The following is a 22323-nucleotide window of genomic DNA, read 5'->3' as shown; positions in this document are numbered from 1 at the left end:
ACTCCTAAACAGCTAAACGAAATGGTATGATAAACATTTTATTCGAAAGTTAAAATGTCTACGCGTTATATGCTTGTTACTTTTTGATCCAAAAACTTGTTTCAATAGCCCTAAAATTGCTTTCAAAACAGGCTATTGGAATCACACCAATCGATATATAAGCGAGTGCAGCTCGGAAATCCACTCAGTTATGATTGCGCAACGTTTGAGGTACGATCGCTGGAATGGATGGATGTTTCCCTAACACAGACTTCAAAACCATGAAGCCTATGGAAATCGGTATAGCAAATTAGATGCAAGCGGCAGGAGCTTTCGTACTTGCTTGCGTTTCTGCCAATCAGAATGTCTCTCAACATAAATTTCAAAATCATGAAGTCTAGGGAAATCGACATTGCAAAACAGATGCAAGCTGCGGGTACTTTTGTACTCGCTTGCATTTTTGCAAACCGGAATTTGTTTTCCCAATACAGATTCAGAAACCAAGAAGTTGGGAAAGTCGGCATTGCAGATACATTCAAGTCGGTAATACTTTTATACCCCCAAGCGTTTTTACACTCTGGAATACGTTTAGCTATAACGGGTACAAATGCAATGCTTTGGCTCAAATGTTCAAGACTGCATTGGAAGACATCTCTTCATGTCGCCAGCTCACTGAATTTCTACGCATACCGTTTGATGATTAGGCAATAAGAAATACAATTGACCACAAAGCCAACGGCAGTCCTACGCCAACCTTGCGGTTATATCATAGGTATAACCCATCCATAGTTTTTTTTAAATCAGCTGAATTGTCCACAATATTGTGAGCATTTTAATTGCACTAATTTCAACCGTAACTATTTATACCGTATACAACAACTGTCAAAAATATAAAAAAAATATTCAATATAAAATCTTGCGAACAAATTATATAACCGGTCATTTTATTCAAGTGTTAATGGTATTTTTGTGTACATTTTTGAACAGAATGTGGTTCCGTTACCACTTTATCTCATCTAACCCGTTTAAAGGATACAAGTTCACACAGGAAACGGTTTTTTTCAGGTCTTCCATTTGACGTATAAAAAGAGAAAAATTACAGATTTTGAACAATGAAATAACTCAATTCAAATGCAATTATTACACACAATCACAGTTCCATGTCATGATCCCGTCCGTGCCTCTAGGCCCAGACCCGTCAAATTTTTGTTCCCATCGAAGTGTGTTCCCTAACACAAACTACAAAACCATGGAGCCTGAGGAAATCGGCATTGCAAATACATGTAAGTTGGGAGTGTTTTCGTTCACACCGAAATGTGTTTCCCTAACAAGGACTTCAAAACCAAGCTGCCTGGGAAAACCCGCTTCGCATATACATGGTTTGGTTAGATTAGGTTAGGTTTTTATTATAGAGACTTGAAGCTTTTTCAGACATTCTTTGTGTGGACACCGACTGGACAACATCGTTGCTGGACGGGCTGGACGGCGAGGGATCGAGTGCCTTTCTCAAGGCAAGAGGGCGGAGGTGGTAGCGCTGGAGTAGAATAGAGTAGAGTTTTCAAAGGGCCTTTCTCAAGGCTAGAGACGAATGAACTGCAAAAGTTTAAAGTCTCTATAATACAATACCTTCCTTCCTTACCTTTTTCAGTTCATTCGTCTCTAGCCTTGCCAAGCAATGACCAATACATACGATCGGCGAGTACTTTAGTACTCGTTTGCCTTTTTGCAGAGTGGATTATGTTTCCCTAACACGTTCTTCTAAGCTGAGCAGCCTGGGAAAATCGTCATTTCAGATACTAGAGGCGAATGAACTCTCAAATTTAAAGTCTCTATAGTATAAAAAGTATGAGTTGAAGTTGTTGATTCATGCAAGCCGGGGATACTTCTGTACCCGTGTGATGAATATAACCCACCCATCTTTGTTTAACCATTTCAATACGGCAGTGTGCTCAGCCGGGGTGCTACTCTCATGTCGTCTGAAGACGACGCTCGTACACACAGCTCATCGCGCGGATGTCTTCTATAGACGACGCTCGTAGCGAAAGGGTTAAATATCGTATCGAATTTCGAGCCTTTTAGGTATCTGATTGGGAGAATAAAAAAAACTATTTTGTGTGAAAAGATTAGAAAAACGGACATAACATCATACGTCATCGCCAGACAACGTACATAATTAATTTATTACTATCTTCGTGCAGACATGTGTGTATGAATGTATGTATGACGTGAACAATTTTCAATTTCGAATCGTAGCACGCTTGTTTTTGAGCTTTGGATTAGATCTCCTCTTGTTTTGCTCCATTTTCTTCCGTTCACGTTCTTCAAACCTAGCTCTTTTTGCTTCTTCCCGCTGAATTTTCGCCCCTTCGGCGTTCCAATGCCTATTTTTCCTTTGGTGCTCATTTTCTATTTTCTCTTCTTCTACCTTGCGAATTTCTTCGAGTCCGTTGCCCAGCTGTAAGGATAGGTCGGAATTTTCTTATGTAGTTTCGGTGTCTGCTACTGTGACGGGGTGCGGGTGGAAGCTTAAATACATCTGAAAGTCTACGTCTAACAGTTGTTTCTTGTTTGTTTGTGGCTTCTTGTAAAATCTCATCATTAAGAACAGCATTGTTGTGAAGCGTTTTATCTACAAAAAATTGTTATTTTTTCCATACTAGTTTACTACAAACTTACTATTTTTCAAATTCGTTGCCGTGCCATTTTCGAGGAAATCCAATTGAGCCAAATCATCTGTTTCTTTTCCTGTGATAGCCAGTTCACTCAAATGAATGCTTTCTTTGTTGTCTACTGGAACCAAAATAGGGTACGAGAGACTCTTTCTTTCCTATCAGAGTCCTCCCGAGGTCGGTTGAATAATGATGGGCTGATTTAAATTATTAGAAACAGCTGCAAAATATTGAGATATCCAAAGAATTCATCATGCCTTTGAAGAAGACTAAACCGAAACGTCGATCAGGAATAATCCTTGGTATACTACTCGCATCTGATGAAGGTTGGCTACGTATATCGCTACGATGTATGGGTTCAACACAATTTGACCGAAATACATTTAATGAGTCGCATTCATAGTCGCAATAAAAACACCATTTTTGAATGAAACTCGTGTTTTCACGTAGAACTATGTCTTTCATTATGGGTGTCAAATCAGAACACAGGTCACGTTTTTATGAAATAAAGTTAACGTTAATAACTATTTTTGCCGCGAACGGATTTTGGCGATTTACATACCAAACGAATCGGAAATTTCCTAATATTTGTTTGATATGCTATATATTGCAATCCCATAGTCTGTATATGGTTTAAATTGATGAAAATTGGAAGCATTCCTATTTCCTCATATATTTGTTCTGTCCATTTGTGTGCTTTCCCGAACAGAGCTGTCAATAACGAGCAACTTATCGATGAGCAACGAAGGGGAAATCGTAAGATGTAATGTCTCCGTGCACAAAGAAAAAGAAGAAGAACGAAGGGAAATATTTGCCTAGAGTATAAACAGTAGATCTCGCTGATGCAAACTTCCATTCATCGTGAGGAAATCGACTGTATCGTTGCTGGGTGAGCTGGACGGTGAGGGATCGAATGCCTTTCTCAAGGCAATGGGGGTGGAGGAGTAATATGATGGATAAGGTAAAGTTTTTCTAGGGTCTTTATGACGGTTACAGATGAATGAACTGAAGAAGTTGAAAGTCTCTCTAATTCAACAAGCAAGGAAAGAAGGCAAACATTCAGTCTCGATTAAGGTTCTGAGCTACACAATTGTGTGGGGAATCATCAAGCTAGCTTATCGTCAGCTCAACAAGAAAATAAATGTTCTGGAATTTTGTCAGTGATTTGGTTTCGCATGACGGTAGGAAAACTCAGATTGACGATTGTTTGGTGTTGCAAATTATGCAGCCGTAATAATAAATATGAACAAGGAAGGGAGATAGCGGGAGGGAAATATTTGCGCTAGGGTATTAGTAATGAATCTCTGCTGAGGCAAATATTCGGCCTTTTTCCAAGCAGTTGACATTGTTTGTTTTGACGTAGGACTACGTCTAACCGGAAGATATAGGGGGTGAAATGGAAATCTAGGCACTGAACAAGTAGGAAAAAATGCAAGATTTGGAACGCTTATAACTCGAGCATTTCTCAATAGATCGCAAAGGTTTTTGCATCAATTGATAGGAAATATATCCACGCATCTATCATAATGAATAACATTTCATTTTTCTTGAGATAAATAAATGAATAATTGTGAAATATCAAGCATTGTCAAAATGCACTATGTGCCCATTTTTTATTGGTCCATTTTGTGCTCCTCAAATCGTACCGACCAAAACGGGCAGCCAGAGCAGCAGCGAAATAGAATGAAGCACGATTGGGAAGGAAAAAGAAAAAAATGAACGAAACATTGGTCGCAGTCTCACACATGCGTAACTCTCGAGCCAGCCAGTCAGCTTAAAAATCCCCGCTCCGCTGCCGTAACGATCATTCTCATTCAAACCGTACACCACATCGGTTCGCATCACAACACATCAACAAACCAAACCAAGCAGCCATGTCTGGACATGGTAAAGGAGGAAAAGTGAAGGGAAAGGCAAAATCCCGCTCGAACCGTGTTGATCTGGAGTTCCCCGCAAGGGTAGCTAGGCCGAGCGCGTTAGTACCAGTGCACCAGTCCACCTAGCCGGCGTTATATAGTTTCGGCCGCCGAAGTGATCGAGTCAGCTGGCAAAGCTGCTCGCGACGATAAGAAAACCCGCATTCGGAACAGAACACATTCGGTTCGGTGGACATCAAGACAACAGGTAGTTGCAGCGAGTGGCAAACGCAATCGCAAAACGGCATCAGGTAGCAGAAGAAAAAAGTTTGTTCTTTATACAAACTGCTTTGGTGGCAAATCCAGAACAAGGCGGCATCGAGGGCGTTCGAAATGGTTTTCTTTAATACCACGAGTACTAAGTTTTCTAAATTGGAACCATTCCATAAAACAAGGCGCTTTTCAGGGCCATTAAACCTTCCAAAAAAGAGTTTAGGAAATACAGTTCAATGCTTTCTAAAACATTATCCAAAATAATAATAAAACCCAAATTGATTTTTTCATAATTTGTTTGCCAGGATCTGATGAGTATGTGAATTTGACAGTTGTTATGAGCTTATTGATAGTTGGGGACTTTCCTGATTATTCAATTTTCACCAATTCTTAAATTGTTTCCAGATTGAAAGTACAGTAATTTACAATTAGTTCGACATTAAGCTAATTGGACGGACATGTAATGCGACTTATTTAGTTGGAAATTTTTGTAAACATAGAGATCCAAATTATGACCCCACATTGAAAGTCGACACTGTACCACTGTCATCGCAAATGTTCAATTACAGGTTAAAATCGCCTCCAATGCGGTACTGAGTGGCGCTTCGGCACGTCGCATTGAATGTAATTTACTGTACAACATGTGACAAAGCTGGATGGGAAGAAATTTTCCAACTGTGAAAGCTGTGGCGAGTGGCAACAAATCTCTAAACAGGAAGGTTTAGCCGAACAAGATGAGGATATCGAGTGATAACAAAACAATAAACTCTTTAGATTGAATATAATTTTGTGATCCTGAAAAGGACCCTTTTTAGCCTGCATGTGAATCCAACGAGCGAACAAATCGTAATGAATGTATTTTTTTGCCATCGCTCCCTTTTAACGCTCATTCGTTCGCCTCGTTGGACTCGTCCCTCTGGCTAATTCTACCGATTTGTCTCTATCCTGTGAGTGTGTACCGCTAGAGTATAAAACACGCGGACCCCAAAAAATATCTTATTTTCTTTCAAACCGTAAACCCGTGTGGTTGTACGGCATCGGCATCGTGGACGTAACAAAGGAGGACAAGTTAAGGGAAAGGCAAAGTCTCACTCGAACCGTGCAGGTCTCCAGTTCCCTGTTGGTCGCATTCACTGATTGCTCCGCAAGGGTAACTAGGCTGAACGGATTGGTGCCGGAGCACCAGTATACCTAACAGCGATTATAGAGTTTCGGCCGTCGGAGTGCTCGAGTTGGCTTGCAAAGCTGCTCACGACAATCAGAAAACCCGCATCAAGAACAGAGCAGCTTCGGTTCGGCGCTCATCAAGGCAACAATTAGTTTCAGTGAGTGGCAAAGTGTTTCTCCGGCACGTCGCATTAAATGTAATTTACTGAACAACATGTCACAAGCTGGATGGGAAGAAATTTTCCAACTGTGAAAGCTGTGGCGAGTGGCAAACGCAATAGCTAAACAGGAAGGTTTAACCGAACAAGATGGGAATATCGAGTGATAACAAAAACACAACACCAAAGGTTCTTTTCAGAACCATCAACATATTCATAAAGAGTAAACAGTAAACTAATCCATTTTTCAGGTAGATAGGTAGGTATTCACGTAGGAGAAGAAAATAAAACAATATATTTAAAATATATATTTAACAAAAGCTGTCCCCTGTGTATAGTCCTACGTCACTCCGGTTATGTCCCCGACATTACCCACCCGTCTTTTTTTGTCATCATAAAGGCTTTGTTGATGCCTTTGACATTGCATCAATGCATTGAAATAACACTATGGTGAAGCAGATGTTAAGTTTGTGCACCAAAAAATTACTTGGGGAATACCAAGTTATAATAAGTTATTATTTTTTTTTTGGGTTCGCGTGCCAGTCGCTAAACTGCTTTCAACTAGGATTGCATTTGCGCTAATCTTGATCATAATGAAGCAGTGCTACTTTTTTCGAGGTTGTTCAGATTACCAGATAGTGTTTATTTCGTTTATTTAGTCACCAAGAAAGTAAATGTCGTTCTGGAGTTTTGTATGTGATTTGGTTTCGCTTGCCAGTAGCAAAACTTTCTCCACCAAGGATGACAGCTGCGATGTATTATTCTGCGAGCAAAAGAATGAATCATCAAACAATTATCGTCAAATGACTCTACAACAAAAAAAACATTTCAGGGCGACCAAACTGGTAGAATGGTTATTTCAACTGTTTCGTTGCATTATGAAATAATATCCGCAGTTATAAACAAGCGACTTGGGGGTCTCCGTAGCCACATTGGTTGCGCGTTCGCTTAGTAAGCGATCGATCGTGAGTTCAAAACTCAGGACCCTCATTGACCATCTTTGTGTTGTTACAGAATAGCTACGTCCACGCAACAATCATCAGCGATGGAGATCGATCCACGGTCGAAATAAGATCGATTCATCCATACATTTGCTCTGCTCTGCAAGACACATCGGGCTGCTGTTCTATAAATAACTCAACAATGATCAATCAACTGTCTCCGCTGTCCTGGATAATGGAGAACAGAAAGAAAACTCTTACGCCTAAATGGCTGTGTAAATGTACCATATGTAATGGTATATAAGGAATATGGGCGAATGGCAACTGTGTAATGTACTAATTATAGATATGATAACCATGTGACATGTACACGATTAAAATTTGGCTCTGTTACAGCTAAAATGCTAATGAGCCTAAAATAAATTAAACTACAGCGTAGTTCTACGTCAAAAATGCGGTCATGTCTTGAAAACAACCTCTTACAAATTTATATTCCTCGAAATTGACACAACAAATTGATTTCCGGACAATCTAATACCACACACTTTTTGTAAGTATTCAAATTCGGCGCTAATATTCTGGTCTATTGTTATTTTTATTTTATTTTATTCAAATTTAATTAGTAATTTGAGACTTTTGTCTCTTTAATTGTTACACTGATTTACATACAAATGGTGCATTACTGATTATAAAATTATTAACTGTTGCTTTGAAGAAATTCTTGAGTTTGTCGACTAAAGTGCTCTATACATTTCCTCTTAAATACTGTTTGTGAATTTACAAGAGTTAACTCATTTGACAATGAATTCCAGTGTGAAATGCATCTCACGAAGTAAGAGTTACCATACCTGGAAGTGGAGTGTCGTGGAATTGCATATTTTTTTGAGCATTAACCTCTTAGAGTTACTAATTTTTTGTGTAAGTAGCCTGGGAGTTTTTTCCTTGCAAGGTTGAATAAAAGGACGCAACATCTCATCGGAGCAAATTTACTAAACGGACAACCAATTAAACGATATTGGAGGTGAGTGACTCTGCCAAATCTACTCAGTCTGAAAATATATCGAACACAAGCGTTCAATGCTTCTTGTAGTTTCGATTGCGCTAAAACTGATGAGTTAGATAAAAGAAAATCGAAGGCAATGAAGTGGCAATACAACCCTTTTGAAAAGCTTAAGTTTAGTGTCAGTGCTGAGGAAAGATGTGGTGGCATATAATGTACGAAGGCTACCATATACTATTCCACATTGCTTAAAAATATATTTATCAAAGCTGAAATTAGATTGAATAACTATACCAAGAGTCAAACCATTTTCAACATATTGAATTACTGAGATATTAAACTGCCGCATTGGTTTGAGAATATTGTTAGATTGTGAGTTGTTTATGAATAATGCATTGGTTTTATTGGCATTCAGCAGAAGTTTAATTCTGTACGGCCATTCATGTATTCTGTCAAGATCCTCATTTATTTTTCTTGAAATAGCCGTTGCAGTATTATCCAGACAGTCGAAGTATATCTGGACATCGCTCGCAAAAATGTGTATTTTACAATATTTTAAAACACCAGGAAGATCGTTATTATACAATGAGAATAAGATTGGTCCTAATATCGAACCTTGAGGTACTCTAGAGGATATTGGAAGAAATCAAGAATAAACACCGTTATTAAAAACGGTCCGACTTCGTCCTATTAGATACGATCGCACCAATGTCGTTGCATGGCTCGAGGAATCAAAGTTTTGCAATAGTTTTTCACACAAAATTCCACGGGAAATCGTGTCAAAAGCTTTTGAAAAGTCTAGAGGTAATAGGACAACATGTCGACCCTTATCCAGAATAAGTCCTATATCATCAAACACATTCAGCATTGCGGTATTTGTGCTGTGATGGCGACGATATTTTTTTTTTTTTTTTTATTAATCCGATTATTTTTACAGGCTCAGTTACATAAGTTTAATGGAGCCAAACTCTTAACTATATTTCAACTAGCATATATCAACATGTTGTTTCCTTAATTCTATGGTTAATGAAATAGGAAACCGATTACTCGCGGTCGACTCGAGTTTAGAAGGGTGACACATTTTCATTAGGAAAAGGATGGGATGTAAGGAGATGTGTGTTTACACTCGCACTCACATTCACATTCACATTCACATTCACATTCACATTCTCATTCACACTGACACTTCACACTCAATTCTTAAAACTATCCTTACATCTAATATGTATTTACAATTTAACTTATTCTAATGTTAGTAGGAAGGGAACCGATAGCTCGCGAAGGACGAAAAGGAGGGGAAAAGGATGTATGAACAATCACACTCGAAGATCGATAGCTTTAAGGAAAACATATATTTGGGACATGTAATCAAGGTCTAACCGAGCCAACACATCTCTCACCGGCACATTGGACTGCTTTCCTCCAGCCCGAAGGGAGTTTTCAAAATTCGATCTGGCGACAAGATACAACTCGCACGACCAAACAACGTGTTCGATGTCGTGGTAACCATGGCCACAACCGCAGAGATTGCTGTCGGCAAGATTAAAACGAAAAAGCAGCGCGTCTAACGAACAGTGATTGGACATGAGTCGGGAGAAGGTGCGAATAAAGTCCCGACTCAAGTCCAGACTTTTGAACCACGGATTGAGGCTAACCTTAGGGATAATTGAGTGGAGCCACCGGCCCAATTCATCTTCGTTCCATTTGCGTTGCCAGTTAACGATGGTATTTTTACGAACTAAAGAATAAAATTCATTGAAGGCGATTTGACGCTGATAAATTTCGCCTTCAATTGCACCTACCTTTGCTAATGAGTCAGCCCTCTCATTACCCGGAATTGCGCAATGTGAAGGGACCCAGACAAAGGTAATGACATAACAGCGTCTGGATAAAGCACTCAAAATTTCTCGTATTCTCTCAAGGAAGTACGGCGAGTGCTTTTCCGGCCTCACTGAACGGATAGCTTCGACAGAGCTCAGACTATCCGTTACAATGTAATAGTGTTCAACAGGTCGTGAGGCGACGCTGTCCAGCGCCCAGTGTATTGCTGCCAATTCAGCAATATACACTGAGCAAGGATACTGAAGACTGTGTGAGGTGCTAAAAAAATTGTTGAACACTCCAAATCCTGTGGACTCATTCATAGAGGACCCATCAGTAAAGTACATATTATCACAATTGACACGCCCATACTTTGCTTCGAAAATCGTAGGAACGATCCCCGATCGATGATAATCTGGAATTCCATGGATATCCTGCTTCATGGACAGATCAAAATGCACAGAGGAATTGATGTAGTCAGGAAAACAAACACGGTTGGGAATATACGAAGAAGGATCAACCTGCATGGAGACGAATTCATGATATGAGCACATGAATCCAGAATGAAAATTTAGCTCGATCAGCTGCTCAAAATTTCCGATCACCAATGGGTTCATAACCTTACACCGGATGAGGAACCGAAGAGATAATAAATTGAAGCGATCTTTTAGTGGGAGTACGCCTGCCAAAACCTCGAGGCTCATGGTATGCGTTGAGGGCATACATCCCAACGCAATACGGAGACAAAGATACTGAATTCGCTCGAGTTTAATGAGGTGTGTTTTGGCAGCTGATTGAAAACAGAAACTGCCATACTCCATCACTGAGAGAATAGTTGTTCGATACAACATTATAAGATCTTCGGGGTGGGCTCCCCACCAGGTGCCGGTAATTGTACGGAGAAAGTTTATTCTTTGTTGACATTTTTTACTCAGATACCTAATATGGGCCCCCCAAGTACATTTGGAGTCGAACCAGACCCCAAGATATTTGAATGACATAGCATGAGTGATCGGTTTACCCAAAAGTTGAAGCTTTGGTTTTGCTGGTCTATGCTTCCTAGAAAAAACCACCATCTCTGTTTTCTCCGTGGAGAATTCGATCCCTAGCCCAATGGCCCAGGTTGAAAAATTGTTCAAAGTATCTTGTAAGGGTCCTTGCAGGTCGGATTCGTTTGATCCTACGACAGACACCACTCCATCATCTGCAAGTTGTCTTAGGCTGCAATTTTGTGTAAGGCAATTGTCGATGTCGCTTACATAGATGTTGTACAAAAGGGGGCTTAAACATGAGCCCTGGGGGAGTCCCATGTAGGAGACCCGACTTACTGTCGAATCCCCGTGAGAAAAATTCAAATGTTTCTCACAAAGCAAGTTATATAACATATTATTCAATAGAGGCGGCAGACCCCGAGAGTATAATTTGTCTGACAGGACCTCTATTGAAACTGAATCAAAGGCCCCCTTTATGTCCAAGAATACTGAAGCCATTTGTTTTTTTTCGGCGTAAGCCATTTGAATTTCTGAAGAAAGCAACGCAAGACAATCATTTGTCCCCTTGCCCCTGCGGAACCCATATTGTGTATCTGAGAGTAGGCCATTCGTTTCAACCCATCGATCAAGGCGAAAAAGGATCATTTTCTCCAACAATTTCCGTATACAAGACAGCATTGCTATTGGGCGGTACGAATTGAAGTCGGACGCGGGTTTTCCGGGTTTTTGAATAGCTATAACTCGTACTTGTCTCCAATCATCTGGAACAATATTATGTTCCAGAAACCGATTGAATAAATTCAACAAGCGATGTTTCGCCACATCAGGGAGGTTTTTCAACAAGTTGAACTTAATTCGATCCGATCCCGGAGCAGAATTGTTACATGAAAGGAGAGCAAGAGAGAATTCTACCATCGAAAACTCATAATCAAGATCGCACCTATCTTGTGGTATATTTCGAACAATTTTTTGCACGGGAGCGGAATCGGGACAAACCTTTCGTGCAAAATTAAAAATCCATCGATGTGAATATTCTTCGCTTTCATTCGTTGAAGAGCGATTTCTCATGTTTCGAGCCACTTTCCATAATTTTTTCATTGACGTTTCTCGTGACAAACCTCCCACGAAATTTCGCCAATAAGCACGTTTTTTCCCTTTGATCAAATTTTTGAACTGATTCTCAAGGGCTAAATACGTTTGAAAATTTTCAGGAGTTCCACGTTTCCGAAAAGCTTTAAATGCATTCGATTTTTCTATATAAAGCTTGGAACATTGGCTATCCCACCATAGATTGGGAGGCCTTCGGGAAATGGTGGAACCTGGAATGGGTTTCGTTTGAGCGCGAACTGCGCTGTCATAGATCAAACGAGAAAGGAAGTTATACTCCTCCAATGGAGGTAAACCATCTCTGGAATTGATGGCTAGAGCAATCGCGTCCGCATATTTTTTCCAGTCAATGTGTCTTGTGAGGTCATATGCCATGTTTATAGATTCAGAAGAATTCGACCCAATGGTGATGGAAATTTTGATTGGCAAGTGATCACTACCGTTGGGGTCCTGGATTACATTCCACTTGCAATCTAACGATAGTGAATTCGAGCAAAGCGAGAGGTCAAGAGCACTTGGGTTAGCAGGAGGTTTAGGAACACGTGTTGTTTCCCCAGTATTCAAAACGGTCATATTGAAGCTGTTACAAAGGTCATATATCAACGATGAACGATAGTCGTCGTACTGTTCCCCCCAGGCAGTTCCGTGAGAGTTGAAGTCTCCCAAGATCAATCGTGGCTCAGGAAGAAGTGAGCACATGTCAACAAGTTGCTTGCGGCTAACCGCAGCTCTCGGAGGCCAATACAAGCTGACAATACAGAGGTCTTTTCCTCTGATGTTTGCATGACAAGCAACAGCTTCAATCCCTCCAATAGGTGGAAGGTCAATTCGAAAAAATGAGTGGCACTTATTGATCCCCAATAGCACCCCTCCGTATCTGTCATCACGGTCCAAGCGTATAATATTGAAATCATGGAAAGAGAGATCATCTCGCGAAGAAAGCCAAGTTTCGGACAGAGCAAAAACATCACAATTGAATTTATGAATTAAAAATTTGAATGTATCCAATTTAGGGATGAGACTACGACAATTCCACTGTAAAACAGTGATATCTCCGACCTCTCTATTTAAATTAGACATCAAGAGAGATAATCATTGCAAGGAGGGGCCATGTTTGCATCAATTGTTGCAAAATTGTCTTTAATACTGGAAGCATTGAGATGACAATGGTTCTGATGGAGTCGGAAACATTAAAACACTTGAAGATTTGATCCAGAAGGTCAGACAACTTTATAAATCCCGATTGGGAAGTTGAACTGGACGGAAAAATAGGGACAGTTGGGGTTTTTGATGTTCCCTCGAGTGCTGGGTCGTTCGAAGGTGAACTATTCCCACGGAAGCCAGGAGGAACCTGATTTTGCTTGTCCGCGGCACTCGATTTTTTAGGCAAGCTAACAGGGGGTATCACCGGGGGGACTTGTTCTTGAACTTTGGGAGTGGTCACATTCTTGCGCCGGGGATTCCCTTTGGAAATAAACGGTGTGTCCCCGCTAGCTGTGTCCGCTTCCATTTCATCAACTGGCAACGAGGAAAAAGTATTGTGTGTTGAGATTGGTTGTTGTTGTTGTTGAGTCAGTGGAGAAGCGCCCTTTAAAATTTCCGCAAATGTGCGCTTCGAGCGTTCCTTTAAAGAGCGCTTCTGTTTCTCCCAGCGACTCTTATAAGTTTCACAAGCTGAGAGCGCGTGTGGAGTTCCCCCGCAATATGGACATTTATGCTCAGTCGCACTGCAGGATTCCCCCACATGTTGCTCTCCGCAAGTTGCACAGCGCTCCTTGTTGGCACAATAATCTGAAGTGTGACCAACTGACTTGCATTTGTTGCAAGTCATGGGCTTTGGCACAAAGAGTCGCACCGGTAGTCTCAATTTGTCCACCATAACGTAGTCAGGGAGAGCGGAACCAGCAAAAGTTACTCGAAACGAGTCGGACGGCGTGAATTTAGTTTCTCCCCCTTCCTGGGAGACTTTGCCTAATTGGCGACAGTCCAAGATCTCGACTTCCATCGAGGGGAGCTTCTTGAACTTTCCATTTCCTTTTTTAATAAATTCACACGTCAGACCCGTTTCTGTAATCACTCCCGCAATTTCTACGTTATGGCAGGGCACGTATGCGCGATATTCTAAAATGAACCGCTTGTCGACAACAATCTCGTTAGCTTGCTTCCGATCAGCCACGACAACACGCAGTTTGTTCGGGCGAACCTTGGAAATTTCGACCACGGAGGAATAATTTTTTGTCAAATCTTTCATGATCTGAATGACATTCAGAGATTTTCCTTTAGGTTTAGGTCGGAAGAAAACAACCCATGGGCCAGTTCCAGTTGCATTTTCTGGATAAACCTTGACACGGGGTGGAGACACAACAGGAGAGGAAAGTGGGGTCGATTGTTGAGCGGAAGCGGAAACAGCAGGGTTGGGTGGCGTGAACGGGAGTTCAGTGGGAGCGGGAGCGTGAGGGGGAGCGAGAACGGGAGTGGGAGCGAGAAGGAGAGCGAGAACGGGAGCGAGAGGAGGAACGGTAGCAGGAGACTGAGGGGGTGAAGAGGAGAGGTTTGCAAATTTTCTTGAGGGGGGCTTGTTTAGGTGGGTTAATTCCTCCCCCGAAAAGACTTCTTCTGAAGGGGGAACGCGTTTAAGCGACTTCCCACCTCCCGTAGATGTGGAGGGATAGACAGTGGATTCAATCTCCATGTCAACGGGTTCTCCGCATTCTGCCATATAAAGTGGCAGATAAAGTTTTTCAGTGATTTCTCAATCTTTTTTTCTGATTATTTCTTAAACTAAAAACCTTAATCTAATAAAAAATATACTTATATCGCACACCCGTGCGGTTGAATTAGAACGGTTCCCAGCGAACCGCGTGTCGATCGTACAGCACAGCTGCAACGGTGTATGGCTCCACAGTGCGATGATGATTTCGATGACGATGATATGGCGATAAACACGCCAGCACACAGCGCCCGCGATGCAGGTCTTCTTCCTTCCGCTTTGTTTGCTTCACACTATTGCTGTCCAAAAATCCCGTTTGGGTGAAACAATTATTTCACCAGCAGCGAAAGTAACGGTATCACAACAGTATCACAAGATAACGGTATCACCAGACGGGAGAAAATACACCCGGCGGCCTCGACTTCACGAAGACGAATGACGATATCCAGATTGCATCGAATTTAGCAGGTTATTTTGTTTTATATGATGACAAATTTGCGTTTTAATAATTCGTTCAAATACCTTGTACAACGCACAAAGTATACTTATAGGGCGCAAATTTTGGATGTTATTTATGTTTGCCTTTTTTCTTATTGGAATTATTTTAGATTTTTTCCATTCATCGGGATAAACACTAGTAGTTATGATAGAATTAAATAAATGAGTAATCGGTTCAGCCACAAGCGAAATGGTTGCTTTAAAAATTTTAATTGGAAGAAAATCAAGACCTATTGCATTGGATTTTATGTGATATAAAGTATTTATGACATCAGTATCGAAATAAAATGAATTTCGATTTGTTACAAATTGATTGACATTATTCTCAGTGGAAATCGAATTTCCAGAAAAAATTCTAGCAAAACCCTCATTTATCTCATTAGAGTGAAATTGTACAGAACAGGATGATTTTGATTGACAAAAACCTAATGTTTTTAATCTTTTCACAGTTCTTTGGAAGGAAGATTATTGTCAGCCCAGCTATCATAATACGTTCGTTTGGCTTGACGAATTAGCACAGTCACTTTATTTCGAATATTATTGACATAATAAAATATTAGGCTTTTATTCCTGTTCTGATCGGTGTTATTTTCGTCTAGAAAATTCTCTCGATTCACGACATGACATGGCACGCCCCTATCTTTAGACTTGTTACTCAAATCATTCGACATTTGAAATATTATTATGTCGCAGGTAATACGTTGAGCAGTCGATTTTTGACGTAGAGCTATGCCTTTCAGGAAGGGTGCCATATCAGAAAACAGGTCATGTTTTTATGAAATAAAGTTTACGTTCAGAAATATTTTAACTTTCAACGAATTCTCATGATTTACATACCAATCAAATCGGAAATTCCCTACGATATGCTATACATTACAATTCGCTAATCTCTAAACGTTTTATATTCATGAAAACTGGAAGAACCTCCTTTTTTCTCATACATTTGTTCAGCTGATTTGTGTGCTGACCCTACCCGTATTTCGAATGCTTATAACTCGAACATTTCTTAACAGATCGGAAGGATGTTTGCATCAATTGATAGGAAATATTTCTACGCGTCTATCACAATTAATGAAATATTATTTTTCATGAGATGAACAATTGAATAACTGTAAAATGTCAAGTGTTATCTAAATGCTCTAGCTGCCAAGTTTTGATTGGCCCGATTTACGGTTTCCCCAACACAGACTTTAAAATCGATGTACCTGTGGAAATCCGCTCTGCAAATATATATGCAAGTCGGGGGTATTTTTGTTCCCACCGAGCTGTGTTTCCCTAAAACGGACTCCAAAATCAATGTGCCTGGGGGAATCCGCTTTGTCGGAGGTATTATTTTTCCCACTGAGCTGTGTTTCCCTAACACGGACATCAACATTATTGTTCCGCTTTGCAAATAAATGCAAGTCGGGGGTATTTTTGGTGTTGAATACTTTTGTACTCGCTTGTAGTTGTGCAGACCGGAATATGTTCCCCTAAAATGTAGTTCTACGTCAAAAATATGCGGTCGTGTCATAGATACAACCCCTTACAATTTTTTTAGTACAGGTTTAGAAGAAGATTTGTTTTTCGTAATTTCTGACATGAAAATAATATTATTAATTAAAATTATTTATTGCAAACTACTTAAACTTAAAAACAGTGGTCATAAATATAATCATCGATTGACTGACTAGTAATGATGCTCGTGATGAACTGGAACAGCCAAAACCTTATGGATGGGCGCTGCCAAAATCTTGTGCACTTGCTGTGGAGACTGGTGTCCCTTGATTGGTTCCCGGTGAACTTCAGCAATGAATCCGCTCTTACCATCGACGTGATAAGTTACGGTACGCTTGTAGCCATCGGCGTCGATCAAATAGTACTCTCCCTGTGTCTGATCATCCTTGCGAGCTTCCTTACGCCCGTGGACATCTCCGGTGTGGTCATCATGGACGTCATAATGGAACTCGTAGTGAACCGGCCCATGGTGTTCCTCCTCGTGATGAAGATGGTGTTGTGCGACGGCGGCCACAACGCAGGCGATCAGAACCACTGCTGAAATGATCTGAGAACAGACACAATTCGTCAGAGTGCCATCCTCTTATTCTAGTGGTTAGCCAATATACCTTGCAAGTCATTTTCAGAAAATATAGATTTTTGCAATGTTCACAGGTGAATGAGTAACGACTAACTGATACTGTATCGGATTATCCTTGCCGATTTTATATTGATAGACTTTTGTTGTTGCTAAATTTGCTTTCTTTCTCTCAGTATTCGCTGCAATAGCAGCATGTCTAGTAAGGGCCCATTGTTACAAGCGGCATGTCGTGACCTTGCTAAAAAGTAAAAATTGAGTAAAAACTGGTTCACCGAGCAATGTATACCGAACTCGTTCCTCATTTCGAGTCATTAAGTAGTAAAACACGATCGATTATGATTATTAGTAATTATGTTTCACATCTATATTTAAGTAGTTATATTTAGTAGTCTGCCGTTGTGGGAGTCTGAAGGTATATATTTTTTATTTCATTACGAATTAGGAAACTGGTTTAATGTATATCCAACAGAAGTATCATATTTGCTGTACATTGTGAGATGAATGTGGTGTGCAAAATATGTCGAAAGTCTCTGTTTCTATTCCGAAAACGGATAATCAGAGTTGGTTTTTTGATTATCTTAAAATAGAAAACGATAATTTTACTCCAGGCTGTAAACAATTTTTCGAAACAGGTGATTTTACTAGAAAAGCTACGTCGCGTAACTATTCATTAATCTCTAAACTTAACTATAACAATTTTGAATCGAATTTCGAAATCGAATTCGAATTTGCAGAAATATACTAACTTAACTTAACTATAACTATTCTTTCGAATTTGCCGAAATATAGAAGACCTCGGCTGAAATGATAGACATAGAGTTGAGTAAGAGTTTTTTTTTCGTTTATAATGTTATCTTTATATAGGGAAGAGGGGGCACATTCGGACACAATTTTTTCCTTGATTTTTAATATTTTTTGTAAATTCCAAAAACAATCCTGAATTCATCCTGGTTGTTATTTAGATGCGATTACGAATGGTTTATTCGAATTTTAGAAAATTGCCCTTTTGTTCGAATGTGCCCCATGTACACTCTGTCCAACTTCTATAATACCAGGTGATGATCTTGTTGCTTTGTGCCATTATAAATAAACAATGCTTCAACTTATATTTAAGTGTGTTGGTATTGGTGAATGATTTCCATATATGTGTGTGTGCAAGCGCTGAGCGTAAACGAATTTTTTCGTTTTTATTTCAAGTGTCAAGTTTCTATGAGACCAGTTACATTTTTCCGTTATTTTAGTTGTTTTGATCAATAAATCTGGTAAATGCCGAAGGGAAAAATGCTTACGGAGAGAAGAGAAAGACAAATCGATGCATTTCACCAATAAAATGTTGATATCGAAGAAATTTCTCGTCAGATTGGACGATCTCATCAAGTAGTGTTCAATTATTTGACGAAAGCTCAAGGATACGGTAAGAAGGAGAGAGCTCCACGTAAATCGAGGCGCTCTGACCGGTACAAGCGGGAAATACCTAGAACAGATTCGAATATCTCAACATCGCTTATTTTTTTTCCAAAATATATATTTTTATAAAGGCTCATATGGCGTTAGCCTCACGGGGCCGGGAGTTCAATACAATTTTTCTTATTATCTATGTTAGTAATATGTAACCGATTACTCGCGGTTGGCTCGAGGTTAGTATTACAAGTGTTCTCATAATTGGTATGTTGCAGTCTTCGATGCTCTGTACGTGTGCCCGACACGGGATACTTCCTATTGGGATGCAGCTGACCATTGATCAGCAACGCCCCCCTAGTCTGTACCCCATATGTAGCGTGGTGCGTCTTTCTCGACTCGAGGAATCCAGGATAGAATGGTCACTAGCCGGCGCAATCATCAGTTCGTGTAGAGTTGTCATTAGCGGTACAACCTTTGGCTCTTGTTGAATGATCAGTGGACTGCACAACCTTTGGCCCGTGTGTCTGTAAAGGGTGTGTGTATGTATTGCCGCGACTAAGTAAAAGTTTATCGATCGGATAGGAGGGATATGAAACGGGGACACAACGAAGGAAACATTTAGCGGGGTTTACATCCATGCTCAACCGCATGGATGTAAACCCCGCTAAATGCTCCGTCATCTCGTTCTCGCGCACGAGAAAGAACATATTGTATACGTATGTCTTGCGTGACTCAGAAATCGAGCGCGTTAGTGAAGTCAAAGACCTAGGGGTAATATTGGACACGCAACTCTCGTTCAAACCGCACATCTCGTTCATTGTCAATAAAGCGACCAGAACTCTTGGATTCATCTTCAGAATTGCCAAAAATTTCACTGACATCTACTGCCTCAAATCTCTCTACTGCTCTCTATCTCGCTCTGTTTTAGAGTATGGTTCTGCAGTTTGGACTCCTCACTACAACAATGGCGTCGAAAGAGTTGAGTCTGTTCAACGAAGGTTCGTGAGATATGCACTCCGCAGATTGCCGTGGACGGACCCCTTCCGATTACCGAGTTACGAGAGTCGTTGTCAGTTGATTAACCTGGAACTTTTATCGGTCCGTAGAGATACAGCCAGAGCTCTGTTCATAGCTGATGTTTTGCAAGGACGCATCGACTGTCCCGTTCTCTTGGAGAACATCAATATCAACGTCCGACCTCGAGCTCTCCGGAATAATGCGATGCTAAGATTGCCCGTACAACGTACGAACTACAGCATGTTTGGTGGATTTAGTGGTTTGCAAAGATTATTCAACAGAGTGACCATGTTGTACGACTTCCATTTATCCCGAACGCTTCTTCGCCGGAGGTTTAGCTCTTTTTTTTCTGAACTAGTTTAATTTATCATAGGTTTTTAGTTTCGATGTTAGTTTTATTATGTGACGAACTTATGTAGTGTAACATTCATGTTTAGATATAAGTAACATTTGGGGCCTTCACAGCCTGTTGATGAATAGACAATAAACGTCATATATTAAGAAACACAATTAAACGTTGACATCGGCGTTTCTGAGGAACAGGTATAGATGAAGCAGAAGATCAGGATCACGGCTACCTAAGATATCCCGGACGGGGATATCCGATTGTCTGCCTTGTGCTCTTAGTGCTCTAGAGAGCTGAGAGCGAGCAGCATGGAACCGGATACACGACCAGACAACATGCTCGATGTCGTGGTAGCCATCGCCACAATCACAAAGATTGTTTGCTGCGAGCCCAATGCGATAGAGATGCGCGTTTAGGTTGTAGTGATTGGACATAAGCCGAGATATCACGCGAATGAAATCACGACTTACATTCAATCCCTTGAACCATGCCCTCGTCGAGACCTTAGGGATAACCTCGTGTAACCAACGACCGAACTCATCTCCACTCCACATGCGCTGCCAACTTACGAGCGTGTACTGACGAGGAATGTGGAAAAATTCATTATAAGCAATTTGCCTTTCAAAAAGAGTGCCTTCTAAAGCGCCCACCTAAAATCGCTTATGTTCTCCACCAAAATTCCTGGTTATTTTTTAACCAGGAATTTTGGTAGAGGCTCGTGCATGGTTTGGGCGGAATTCTGTGCAACCGGAAAGCTCAAGACAGCTTTCATATCATTCAAGGAGTACATACGTGTTCTGGGATCCTCTCTCCTACCGTTTTTGCGTGGATATCGTCACAAAAAAATTCACATTCCAGCAATACAATGCGACTATTCATATCAGCAAGGAAACTAAGCAATGGATTAAGGACCAAAAACTTATTTTTTTGGACTGGTCGGCTCACTTTCCAGATTTGAATCCAGTTGAAAATATTATCCTTGGACGCAGAATCTACCCTGAGGGAAAACGGTACATCACGATTGAAGAGCTCAAGGTCGCAATTTCGGAAACATGGAAAAAATATCGAGAAATTCGTTCAGCAGCATTTGGTAAATATTATTCCAACACGAATTTTCAAGGTTATTAGCCGAAACAGCAAGGTTGCCAATTATTGACATGTAAATGAGCCGATCGTTTTGAATTTTTCATTGATATTCCTTATGAATTTGGAAGTGGTCTTACAGAAACTGGACAGCTGAAATTATCATATTTAAGCCCAATAAATAAACAAACAACTCTTTTGAGCGAAATTGACGTTATATATACTTTATTCTAAGCATTCAACAATGTATTAATGTATCTTGTTGAAATTCTAACTGTTTGTGTTGCAATGAAATAGAATCAGGATGGTCTTATAGAAGTTGGACAGAGTGTAGGGCAGTTTTGGACAGTTAATGAAAATTTAGTGTTTATCAACAATTTCTCCCGTTTCCTTTTATTCCCAGAATTTTCTGCATTCTTCTGTTTTTAAGTATTAGTCTGAACGGAATCTGCTTGCTATGAAGAGTTAGTCAAAATTCGTGTTTTTCCCTTCTTCCGCCCTCGTGTGGTGGTTTTCCGCGGTGAAGCTTTTGGAAAAAGGTTCAAAATTTTGCGACGACAAAGTTGGCAAAGTAAGTTTTGCGTAGTGACGATATCATAACCAATGATGTTTTGCCTAGGTGCGATTATTGCTAGTGGAAAAAAAAGTTGGAAAAGTAAAATCTTTCTGTGTTAACCTTCCTTTCGATGAGTCAGTTACGAAAGTTTCGAAACGTGTAAGGGTACTGTGTTTTTTCGTAAGTAATAAACGACCAGAAGCTGTCAAACTATATGACAGCTGTTGTGAAAGGACTATAAACTGATTTATATTTTTATTTGGTTTAAAATTGTACCACTTATTTTTTTCAAAACCTTGTCTAAAACGGCCCCCTTTCCCCAACTTTATTATTATCGACAGGTGCGAAACAATTAAGAAATGTTTCTAGAATCAAAAAATTTTGAATTGTTGACGTGGGACTACGTCTAACCGGACTATATTGGGGGTAAAATGAAAACCAAACACAGAACTTTCAGGAAAAAATTAAAGACTTCGAATGCTTATAAATCGAACACTTCTCAATAGATCGGATTTGTTTTTTGCATCAGTTGATAGGATCACAATGAATAAAATGTTATTTTTCTAAACGCCTTACCTGCCACGTTTTGATCGGTCCAATTTACGGTTTGCCCAACACAGACTTGAAAATCAATGTACCTTGGGGAATCCGCTTTGTAAATACATGCGAAGG

General features: G+C 40.2%; 2 protein-coding genes across 2 annotated transcripts in view; one reads left to right on the top strand and one right to left on the bottom strand.

Moving 5' to 3' along the window:
* The window catches only part of LOC129777387 (larval cuticle protein A2B-like), a 165689-nt gene that overhangs the window by 89361 nt on the left and 54005 nt on the right, over window positions 1–22323 (top strand). The window lies entirely within an intron of this gene.
* LOC129777393 (larval cuticle protein A2B-like) overlaps window positions 16789–22323 on the bottom strand; it is a 30751-nt gene continuing 25216 nt past the window's right edge. Inside the window, exons 2-3 of the mRNA XM_055783637.1 lie at window positions 17277–17486; window positions 16789–17215 (exon numbers count right to left, since the gene is read on the bottom strand). Coding sequence (XP_055639612.1) covers window positions 16841–17215; window positions 17277–17288 — 387 coding nt within the window. The 5' untranslated portion in view covers window positions 17289–17486 and the 3' untranslated portion in view covers window positions 16789–16840. The remainder of the gene's footprint in view (window positions 17216–17276; window positions 17487–22323) is intronic.

The sequence above is a fragment of the Toxorhynchites rutilus genome, chromosome 3 (genome assembly GCF_029784135.1).
Source record: "Toxorhynchites rutilus septentrionalis strain SRP chromosome 3, ASM2978413v1, whole genome shotgun sequence".
Classification (NCBI taxonomy): Eukaryota; Metazoa; Arthropoda; class Insecta; order Diptera; family Culicidae; genus Toxorhynchites; species Toxorhynchites rutilus.
Note: the sequence above shows the minus strand (reverse complement) of the source record. Positions and strands in the feature narration are given on the sequence as shown.